Genomic DNA, 11,850 nt, shown 5'->3' on the forward strand with positions numbered 1-11,850 from the left:
AACCCCTTTTTTTTCGTGCACACAGTTAAATGGTTTTTAATTAATTAATTAATTATTATTTTTTTTTTTTAATTAATTGGACCACAGTCGCACTACCGAGGGATTATCAATCTACGTCACTCCCCGTTCTACGCGCATGTCGTTGGCAGAAAGTGACGAGAGCGACAAGAGCCTTGCCAAAGAAAACGTGCCACAGAACAGCTTTTTCAAATTCCAAACCGTTTGGCCGTGACAACCAATCAAACTTGATGGCAAAGCCGCCTAACAGGAAGTAAGCCTGTTCTCAGCAACTCTTTAACATATCATAGCCAAACTTGCTACATAGACTCATGACATCACTCTGGGGACAACCAAACAATTTGGTGACCTTTGACCTCAGGGGGATGTCAAACAACAATGACTTTATTTACCATTCCGCCCACTTACAATATAAACTGCAATTCTTGCTGCGAGCTCGCATAACGCTGAAGTTCATACCACCAGCAGTCGTTATTACCGATTACCGAGACGGTCGTCATGTAGCCACCCATTCCACCAGCCGTCGTTATTACCGATTACCGAGACGGTCGTCATGTAGCCACCCATTCCACCAGCCGTCGTTATTACCGATTACCGATACGGTCGTCATGTAGCCACCTAGCCGATAACGTCTGTCCGATTACCGATACGGTCGTCATGTAGCCACCTAGCCGATTCCGTTCGTCTGATTACCAATACGGTTGTCATGTAGCCACCCAGCCGATTACGTCCGTCCGGCAGAATTAGGTTACCGATTACCGAGACGGTCGTCATGCGCCCTAAACACTAGGTAGGGTCACTTTTCCATTTTCTCTACATTTACACGTACTCACATAATGCTATACTTCATCCCACCTGCAGTCATTATTACAGATTACCGAGACGGTCATAATGTAGCCACCTAGCCGATTACCTCCGTCCGGCAGAATTAGTTTACTGATTACCGAGAAGGTCGTCATGTAGCCAAACAGCTGATTACGTCCGTCCGGCAGAGTTAGTTTACCAATAACCGAGACGGTCATCATGTAGCCACCCAGCCGATTACGTCCGTCCGACAGAATTAGCTTATGACAGATTTACTAACCGGTTACACGTGTACCCGTGAACACCCCTAATCTGGACGCCCGAAATATCAGCTGCCACTCTTAGGTTGAGCTGTGTTTGTGTTGAGAAAGCAATGTCATATTTAAAACGGACTCATAATAGTGTCTGATGTCTGGTGCACACAGACACACAGACTTTTCTGTGTGTCTGCCATATTGTCAGTATATGGACAAATTGTCCATATACTGTAGCCTGGATATGGCCTTGTGTATATCTATTGTGTCAACCCGTCCCCAACCCCTCGGGTTGGACGGCCCAGGGGAGAGGTTGTGGAGGGCGTGTACCGCCCATATCCAGCAGACGAAGCCAGAGGAGGGACGTCCATTTCGTCACCCTAATTGGCGAGATAGAGAATACCTGCGTCGGGGAACAAGGAGGAAGAGGTACCCTTTAAAAGGCGCTGAGACTTGTCCCTAAACAGAGTTGGAGACGGGAGAAACACGAGTACCCCAGAACTCGTACGGACGAGACGACGGAGGGAGTTAACCGAGCCGTTCCTGACACCCCCCAAGGAGGACGCACCCCGGCCAAGGACCGCCCGCCGTGGAGCGGATCGCCGACGGGATCGACCTCCCTTTCCCTTTCCATGGCTCACGGAGTCATAGTATGATTTTCGTTTTCCCCGCGTTGGATCCTCATCCATGCGTTTTTTGAGTTACTTCGAATAAATGCCCTTCCGGGCTTTGTACCAGCCTTGCTGTGTGGTAATTCCTGTATGACCGAGACATACCTGGGCCCGGGTTGCCACAGTATGCAAAATGCTATTGCCGATACACAGAATTATTAAAAAAATAATAATAATTCAAGGCTTCCAGCTGAACCCCTTTCCCCTTGTCAGCTCATTTGCTGACAAAAAAAAGTTTTGTTTCACAAAGGTCTGTCTAGGAGTGTACAGCAGCGCCCAGAGATTACAACAATGATGCCTAGGATGCCACACCTTTAACCCTATCCCCCCAGAGGGCAAAAACAATCTCCCTGAATTTTAAAGACGAAATCATGAGAAGGAACGCAGAGTGAGGGATCCCTCCTTCAAGGGATGGTTAGGAGTGGCATGGTAGTCATAGTTGACACCCTTACCTTTTCTCAATCTCGAGAAAAATGGTCTAACCATGCATTCAGTGTTCAATGTCATATTTAAAACCAATGCAACATAGTGTTTGATGTCTGGTGCACACAGACAACCACATATACACACACACACACGCACATACTCACACATGTCTACACCCTACCCCCCCCCCCTACCCCCACACAAACAAGTGAAGTCCCCCCTCCAGACTAAACACAAAAAATCCATAGATAAATATTACCTATCTAGACAAAATGCTTTTGCCGATATACTGAATTATTAACCTTTTTTTTATAGCAAGGCTAGTAACAAACTAAACAAACTGAATTTCCCCTTGACAGCTAATTTGCTGACAAAAACGGTTTTGTTGCTCAAAAAGTGTCCGTGTAGGAGTGTACAGCAGTGCCCTGAGATTACAACAGCTCAACAAAATCTCCAGTCACCCCTTTCTTTAATTAACCTGTCCTGATTTGGTGTTAGTCTTTTGGTTTCAAAGTGTTCATTCTCCCCCTGTCCACCAGATGTCCTTAGACTTTTCCAATCACCTCATTCACCTCATCTGTGTGTAACCTGCGTTGTGTTTATCTCTGAAGCATGATCGGGAACGCTCAGCATGGGTGCAGCGGTTTGACTGGCTGAACAATGGGTCAGCAACATAAAGGCAGAGTATAAGCATATCCTGGTCGACCTGCAGCAGATACCGTCATTTCTGCTCATTATGGTGTGTAAACATGCATAAAACTGTCAAACAACTTATTGGTTACCTGAAAAATGGGTTAACAAACATAAATACAGGGTATAAGCATTTCCTGGTCCGCCTAGACAGAATAAATACAATATTACAAATTGCACGACAACCATGGGCGTGCAAACGAAAATAGAAAATCAAATAAAAGAGACAATACCATGCCATTATCACAAAAAAGTATTAAACACCCGAGATAAGTGACTGATAACATGAATTTAACAGATGTTTCATGCTCAACCTACCTGCAGCAGATACCGTAATTTCTGCTTATTTTGGTGTGTAAACATGCATAAAACTGTCAAACAACTTATTGGTTACCTGAACAATGGGTTAGCAAACATAAATACAGGGTATAAGCATGTCCTGGTCCGCCTAGACAGAATAAATACAATATTACAAATTGCACGACAACCATGGGCGTGCAAACGAAATTAGAAAAACAAATAAAAGAGACAATACCATGCCAATTATCACAAAAAAAGTATTAAACGCCCGAGATAAGAGACTGATAACATGAATTTAACCGATATTTCATGGGGACATGTTTCATGCTCAACCTACCTGCAGCAGATACTGTCTTACCTGCAGCAGGATACCCATGTTGCAACACTGCACCAAAATATCAAAATAAAAGTCTTGAACCAATGATACAGGATTTGATTATTCATATTATTTACATACTCATTTTATTTACTCTGTTGCATACACCCCCCTTAAATCCTGCTAAATTGGGGACATACCGGTAAAACACTCTCCAAAATAAAGAGGAAGAGAGAGAAAAATACCTCTTAGGCCACAAAACCGAAGAAGAGGAGAGAAAAAAAATAAAGATTATATGGGCACTAACAAGTCACTTAAACCAAACATCTCTAGCTGCCGATTAAGGAATCCTCAAACTAAGGAGTACTTAAAGAATGGGATGCCGCCATACCCAATACCAAAAGTAGACTCCTGAGATGCCTGTTATACCTCAAATATTGCCTAACTGTGTCTCACTGTGTCTACAGACTGACAACACCGACATCTAGTAACTACATGTTGAATCTCAAAACAAACTTTTAACTAAATAAATTAAAGAGTGTCAAGGACTTGCTCATTCATTTCGCAAATTAGCCTCTCTGGAGGGTTGACAGCCCTGCCTCGTCTGGTTCGAGCTACTGTGTCCTCAAAACCCAGAGGTTGAGTGCCTACTGTAAGTGCATCCGTGGTTACCTCTTCATGTGCAATGTCTACGGGATGGAGCTCAGCACTGTGTTGGCCATTGATAATAGAGGGAACACCACTGTCCTCCATCCTCCGATCACTGCCGATGACACTAGCTGAGTCAAATGGCTCAGACACCCAATCAGACACATCATGGGCTTCAGAGAGGACAGTCTGCCGATCCTCCAACTGAGAATCATCAGGGCTGGACAGCACCCAGTGTACATTCCGGTCAACGCTGCCATCAATCTCACCTGGGAGGTTGACTTTGGGAACCATCTCCTCACTGACATCCAAGCCAACTGCAGGGTTGACTTCAAGCACCACCTCACCACTGTGATCTACTTCCCTGAAGGGCTGACTTCAGGAACCACCTCACCACTAACACTGGTGTGGGTTTCTACTCCATCGCAAATCGGTAAGAAGTTCACAGGAAGCAGTAGATTTCGGTTGACTACCTTCATTTTGTCAGAGTTGACGTCTTTGATCTTGTAGACATTGAAGTCAGGATTCGCAGCCACAATATCGTACATTGTCGAATCCCATTTGTCAGCTACCTTCCTTCTTCCTATTTCACCTCTGTTCGCAACGAGCACTCTGTCACCAATAGTTAGAGGTGACTCCTTGAGCAGCTCTTTCTTCAGGCGTGACACAAACTCATTGTGGTCCACCACAACATCGTCAGAAACCACAGTTTGAAACAGGACGTCAACTGAGAGACGAGGGACCCTACCGAATATCAGGTAGAAAGGTGCAAAACCTGTCGTCTCGTGCTCTGTGCAATTGTAACAGAAGGTGAGTAGCTGTAACATCTGGGGCCACTTGGCTTTGGACTTAGTAGGCAATGTTCTGAACATGGATCCAAGGGTCCTGTTGAACCTTTCAACCATGCCATTTCCCATGGGGTTATATGGTGCTGTGTGTGACTTCTCGACACCTGAAAGGATAAACCGCTCCCGAATCAACTTGCTTTCAAAATTCGCTCCCTGAACAGAATGAATCCTCTTGGGGAAGCCGTATATGAGGAAGAAATCATCCCAGAGCTTCCGAGCCACTTGCTTGGCAGACTAATTTTTGCATGGGAATCCATGAGCAATTATGGAAAGATGGTCAGTCACAACAAGCACATCCATGGACTTCCCATCACTGACCTCTGCAGACCAAAAGTCAATGCAGACCAGTTCCATCCGCTCTGATGTGCGGATGCTCTCAAGTGGAGCGTAAGCACTGGGCTCTGGTGTCTTTCCAACAACACAGTGGTGACAGTGTTTCCCATTATCATCAATGTCTCTTTTCATGCAAACCCAGAAGAATCTCTGCTTAGCCAGAGACACTATTCCGCTCTTCCCTTGGTGACCAGCGGAATCATGAATTCCATTCAGTACTTGCGCTTGAACAGACGACATAAAGTCGTCTGTTCATGCCTTGATATTTCTCACTTTGCACAGTAAGCCATCATGGATATCCAGCCTGTCCCAATAATTCAGGAGCTGACGCCCACTGGAGGGCTCATTAGTTCTCTCATTTTTCGATGGCTTACGCCGCCTCTCGATATAGTATAGAGGACTCGGCTCATCGCACTATCCTGTTCGTTCATAAAAGTGCTGTGAGAGATATAAAAGTCTTGACCCAATGATACAGGATTACATTATTTACATACTCACTGATACTCTGTGTCCATCTCAATCTTCCCACCTGTAGCTCATTCCCCAATCAGTCTCTCCCCATACATACATCATCGCTTCCTCTTTTGTTCTTCAATCTCAGTGTGTATTGACTATTTCTGCTCCCCATTTTCCTTTCCCCATTTTTGTTCCCAAAGTACAGTCAGTGTGTGTGTGTGTGTGTGTGTGTGTGTGTGTGTGTGTGTGTGTGTGTGTGTGTGTGTGTGTGTGTTATAAGCGCTTTGGTTCTGTTTCTGGTCCAGATGGATGAGTCAGGATGTCGACTGGTGTTGATTTGATTAGAGACCACTAATCACTGTTCTATGTACAGTCTCAAACACACACACACACACACACACACACACACACACACACACACACACACACACACACACACACACACACACACACACACACACACACACACACCTTACTTACAAAGATAAACGGAAGTTACCGTGTGTTACAAAGCCATGTTTTATGCGCCCAATGTGATTTACACGTTTATAAATCACATTTTAAAGGCCCACCATGCAACTTTTTTAGCCAAAATTACATTAAGTATGCAGGTTGAGAGTTATGCTGATGGTTCTGCATCCATTTCTGGGTCGATTGGTGGGTGTGTCATTTTCCCATGTGGCCTCTACCGTGAAAAAGCGCATATGCAACTTGATGTGTTCGGACCGAGCGCTTCCGGATGTGACGCGGCGGAAGTATCCTCGAAAATGTAGTCAGATTGTAGTTTCGAAAATGCTTTACGGCACAGACACACACCCAAACATGGCACCGGCTAGATATAAACAGCCAGTTGCGAGGCAATTTGGCTTGATTTACCTTAATATAACAGGCTAGGAGTCATTGCGATGGTTCCATTATACATTTTTGTTCGATTGTTCGTTGTTTCAACTCCCCCTTGCGCATCTTGGCGGAGAAAATGAATATGTTTCTGCCGGCGACCCGCCGCCCACTCTCGTGGGAGTCTCGGGTCTCGCGAAGTAACGAATTGCTTTGCGGCACAGACCCCCAAACACGGAACCGGCTCGATATAAACACAAGTAACTAAGGGATTGTTACATTCATCATAGATCAGCCGACTAAAAAGAGACAGAGAAACCCAATGTCGGAGGAACAGAAGAAGAGAAAGGGGAGACTGACAGACAGAGAGGCCAGACACGAGTAAACGTTGGGCAAGCTTTTCAGGAATAGTGTGAACTGAAAGAAAAAGAAGACTTCAAATCAGACTCCGACTTGGCCGTGTTGCTTTTGAAATTGAAAGTACCCTTGGGTGAACTTTGTCCTCGTGGTATTCTTGATGTTGATAGTCTCTGTACAAATGTGTTTGCTCAACCATTTTGTTGTGAGCCCTGTAAAAATTGTTTTCTCGACCGTTTTGTTGTGAGCCCTGTATGTTTCTAGCTTGCTTGGTTGCAGCCATATAAACACCTTTGTTTCCATTGGTGTTTTGCTGTTCGTCTGTCTCGTCCCCCAGATACAGACTGAATCCCCGAATCCAGGTTCTTGTTTATTTAGATTATTATGTTGGCCAACACTCTCACACAGATTGTTCTGTTCAACCTAAGATAAAATAATTATAATCTAGGATATAAATTCTCCCCGTCAACTATAAAAAGGATGGCTTTATGTTTATTGCAATACAAATACACCATTTTAAAAATGTATAACCTTGCCTACACTTTATGAACATTTACTTCGGACATGGCTCCACGCATTCGCCCGGCTTCTTTGAAAACAAATGCACATGGCTCGCGTAGAAGTGCATGGGGAAGGGTCGTCAACGAGTTGTTACGACAGTGTTGTAAAATATCTACTACGAAGCTGTAGGGGGCGCTGTGTAGAGAAATGTGCGTGTCAAAACCAAGAAAACAGCGAAGAAATTCCCGAAGTTACATAGTGGGCCATTAATAAAGCCACCAGAGCTCCTGCTGTCCCCATGTGTCCCACCAGAGGTCGCGCTGGTTGCACGCACCACTGTATCGTGGATTGCTGTCATTCTGCGTTATTGAGGAGTCTTCTTCCATTGTTATTTAAATTCCACCTTTTGATGCGTTCTGTATTTTTATTAATTTATTAATTAACATAATAAAATTATCCCGAGAATACAAGGTGAATAAAATAATGATAGGACCATGGGCGCTCTCGGCCATGGTCCGAGGGCGGCCGAGAGCGTTCCCCTTTGTGAAAAGCCCTGTTTGCTTTGATTGGTCAGCTGGCCCACTCTGTTGTGCAGAAACACGCTTTGCGCGTGTTTCTGCAATCTCCCCCAAAGCAGATGTCAACATTTGTTTATATTTCCTTATTACTTAAAAGCTGTGTGAGAAATTGAGAAGCTTGTCTGACAAAGATGTCAAGGCCAATCCTCATGTTAAGGTATTTTATATACAATTTTAAATATATATGTTGTGTGTGTGTATGTGTGTATATATATATATATATATATATATATATATATATATATATATATATATATATATATATATATATATATATATACACATTTATGTAAATCTTCTGCATATTAACACAGAGAATAAAAATAGAAACTACAATTATTTACGCAGTATTCTTTATTGCATGTAAACTGTTTCATTTTTAATTGTCAGGGCCCACAGCATGATCCCAATTCCGGCCGTTAATGTCTGGGTTCTACAAAATGATCCAAATACAGGTCTTTAATGTCAGGGTTCTACAGCATAATCCCAATACAGGTCTTTAATGTCTGGGTTCTACAGCATAATCCCAATACAGGTCTTTAATGTCTGGTTTCTACAGCATGGTTCTAATACAGGCCTTTTTCTCCTTGCGGGGGTTTACAGCAGTGTGCAGTCGTTTTTTCCTCCATTGCTGTCTGTTCCGCTGGAGCCTCCCCCACCAGCTGCAAATTGGACATCCTTTACACTGGAAAGTAACAGTTAAAACAACGGTGATTAAGCCTGTTCAGTTAGCAGTGCTTGTCTACAGAGTTAGCAGTTAGGAATAGAGAAGTGTGTGTGTGTTACCTTGTGGAAGTACGTTTCTTTGAAAGTTTGCAGTGCCCTCCACGTTACCAGCAGGTCTGTATTGAGCCACCACAAACACACTCTTGCCGTCTGTAGCCAGACCCACGCCCACCTCCTTAGTCTCCTTCCACACCACCTGGGTGAAGTGGTCTGGGAGGGGGAACCAACAGGTTAGGGGTGAACATGGGTCACCTTGACGTGAGCCAGGGGTTTGATCCCTGCCACGATTTCTGCAACACCATGCTACCCTGATACCACAGATAATTGACCATGTGGTGCTGGTGTTTTTGTTGTCTTTTGTAACGTGCGATGGTGTAGGTCAGGGTAAGCATTCTCCTCACGGTACTTTTATTATGCTATAAGCTTTCGACCATACCACGCCAGGTCTCCACGGAACTATATATATTTACCATACTTTTGGAAAGTCCGGGATTCCTGCCTACAACAAATCTAAAATATCATATAATAAAAAGGGAGACTTCTTTCGTATACTGCCGTTTATTCTAGCCGAGCGGAAGAAGCCCCACTTCTTTACTCACCGTTCTCATATAACCCAACAAAAGAGGGAGGCGCCACCTAGTGGCGCTACATATTATAAACCTGACTGTTACACTTTACAGTGAAGCATCGGGGATTACCTGTGTTGTCTTTGTACCCAGGGCTGTTGTATTCATAATCTTTCACCTCGCCGTACCATTTTTCAACAGCCTCCTTCCCTGAAGCAGAGAAACAACTAAATGTGGACCCCAGTGTCTGAAGAGATTTCAGTCTTTTAGAATAACCCAAAGTGGATAACTAACCCTAACCCTACCTGTCAGGTTGATCGGTGCAGAGCTGGACATCCAATATGTGTTCTCTCCATCGCTGCCGCTGTGTTTCAGTTCCCCAATGTCCAGCAGGTGATTGGCCCAACTCTGGGCTGACTCGTTGAGGTCTTTGCTCAGGGTCAGCGGGGGGCTCTGGTGCATCTGCCGGTAGGTGTTGTGCGTGGTGAGGAACTCCTTTTGGAAGCTTCCATCTACCAAGAAAAATGAACATCTCTATTTGTGTTGCTGTGTGGCAGAGTCCATTCTAATCAGGTTCAAAGGCAGGTCACCCATGGTCAATCCCCCTGCCCCAACACAACTTGGAAAGGGCAAGGAAATTGCTTTCACAACAAAAACATTTCCTGTGTCTACTCACCTGCCATTGTATCAGCTAAACTGGTCTGGCCAAGCAGCTGGAGGAAAAAAGTCTACGCAAACACACAAAACCCTTTAACTATACTTCCAAATACTGAGAGAAATATAACACAGGTATCTGACATATACCTGTGTTGAAGAGATTACATGCATATAAACCAGAGAGATAGTCACTCACCTGCGTGGTAGTGGTGGACTGCAGGTGTGTTTGGGAGGTTTGGATATCTGCTGTCTGCCTCTCACAACACTTATACAGTCCAGCCTGGCCTCGCCCCCTACATCATGTGTACGAGGGTAGTGTACGTGCACACACTGGCACGCACGCACGCACGCGCACACACACACACACACACACACACACACACACACACACACACACACACACACACACACACACACACACACACACACACACAGTCACACACACAACCTTGCCTTTTAATTTTCTCAGGAGGCCTCTCCTTGTGTGGTTGGATGTAACAACACATTTATCCAAGGTCCCTTGCCTCTCCTCTTGCTGCCTCCTTTCCTCTCCCTCTTCCCCTCTCCTGTTCTATCTTCTTTTCCTCTTCTCCCCCCTCTTTCTTTCCCCACCCTCTCCTCAGGAGTTGGGGGGGGGATTGACTTTGACAATTCATTTATGTGTCATGTTTAATCTAAAGATGTTATTTTGCAGATGGTTAAAAATGACCTGTTGTATCAAATCACTACGTTTACACTGTTTGCAAACTGTTTGTAAAGATTTGGCTTGGGTTTTTGAGCTATGTTAGCTGCTCGGGTTTTAAAGCGATTGTATTGGCTGGGGTTTTTGATTCATACGATTTATTTATTACTTGCAAGAATTGCCAGAAATTGAGAAGCTTGTCTGACGAAGATGTCTCAGCCAATCCCAATGTTAACATGTTTTTTTCACAGTATGGCAAAGAGAAGAGTGTGTCTTTGTGTGTTACCTTCTGGAAGGACGTTTCATTCAAAGGATGCCTCGATGTTACCAGCAGGTCTGTACTGAGCCACCACAAACACCCTCTTGCCGTCTGTAGCCAGACCCACGCCCACCTCCGTAGTCTCCTTCCACACCACCTGGGTGAAGTGGGCTTGGAGGGGGAACCAACAGGTTAGGGTGGAACATGGGTCACCAAGGGTTTCTGTTTTGTCACGTGTAACTGACCCACTAATACAGATAGTTTCCTTCTACGATGTAAAACTTAAATACATCTAGAGGAAGACATGCACTTGTGTTATTCCTTCATTTTTGATCAACACAAATAACTGACCCTAAACCTATATGCAAAAAGAAATATCTATTTGAGTAGATACTAATAATGTTTGAAAAAAGGTACCACGTAGTCAATTGTCACTCTTTGAAAGCAACATCCATAAGCTCTGTAATTTATGCCTATGTAAGGCAGTTGTTCATTTGAATGAACATCTGATAGAGCATAATAAATAACCCATCGCTTGCCTCAATTATGTCTACCTGCCTTGGAATTTACATTAAACTTCCGCAACCACTAATACAGATAGTTTCCTTCTACAATGTAAAACTTACAACACATCAGCAGTTAATCACATATCCCTATTTGGATGTTTTGAGAGCGTGCTCACATCCGGTTTGGAGAGGGTGGGGTAAGTAGCATTATTGCCCACTGTTTCAGAGGAGTGTTCTGGTGTTTGGTGTTACTATCGGGTCGTATGCCTGTGTGTGTGTTTGTGTGTTTGTGTGTTTGTGTGTGGGAGCCAGGATGAGAGCTAGGAATAGAGAGCAATAAAAAGTATCTGGCTTTTGTGTTCGGTTTGCTGACGGGGGTAGTGGGCAGCAGGGGTGGACTGGGAGAAAAATTCAGCC

General features: G+C 44.3%; 1 protein-coding gene across 1 annotated transcript; it reads right to left on the reverse strand.

Moving 5' to 3' along the window:
• Positions 1 to 8,376: 8,376 nt before the first annotated feature.
• On the reverse strand, positions 8,377 to 11,099 carry LOC115545689 (Golgi-associated plant pathogenesis-related protein 1). The gene is made up of 7 exons (XM_030359083.1): positions 10,955 to 11,099; positions 10,183 to 10,279; positions 10,006 to 10,057; positions 9,635 to 9,841; positions 9,462 to 9,539; positions 8,824 to 8,973; positions 8,377 to 8,722 (listed from the first exon to the last, which is right to left on the reverse strand). The coding sequence occupies exons 1-7, from the start codon at positions 10,972 to 10,974 to the stop codon at positions 8,718 to 8,720; spliced, it is 609 nt and encodes a 202-aa protein (XP_030214943.1). The 5' UTR covers positions 10,975 to 11,099; the 3' UTR covers positions 8,377 to 8,717.
• Positions 11,100 to 11,850: the final 751 nt, after the last annotated feature.

This window comes from Gadus morhua, chromosome 6 (genome assembly GCF_902167405.1).
Source record: "Gadus morhua chromosome 6, gadMor3.0, whole genome shotgun sequence".
NCBI classification, from domain to species: domain Eukaryota; kingdom Metazoa; phylum Chordata; class Actinopteri; order Gadiformes; family Gadidae; genus Gadus; species Gadus morhua.

What these genes read in the sequence shown, in the direction of transcription:
- LOC115545689 (XM_030359083.1), bottom strand. Translation starts at nt 10,974, where the DNA reads ATGAAACGTCCTTCCAGAAG. An exon ending in ATGAAACGTCCTTCCAGAAG is followed by an intron (nt 10,280 to 10,954) that starts GTAACACACAAA and finishes CACATGATGTAG; the next exon opens with GGGGCGAGGCCAGGCTGGAC. An exon ending in AGTCCACCACTACCACGCAG is followed by an intron (nt 10,058 to 10,182) that starts GTGAGTGACTAT and finishes GTGTTTGCGTAG; the next exon opens with ACTTTTTTCCTCCAGCTGCT.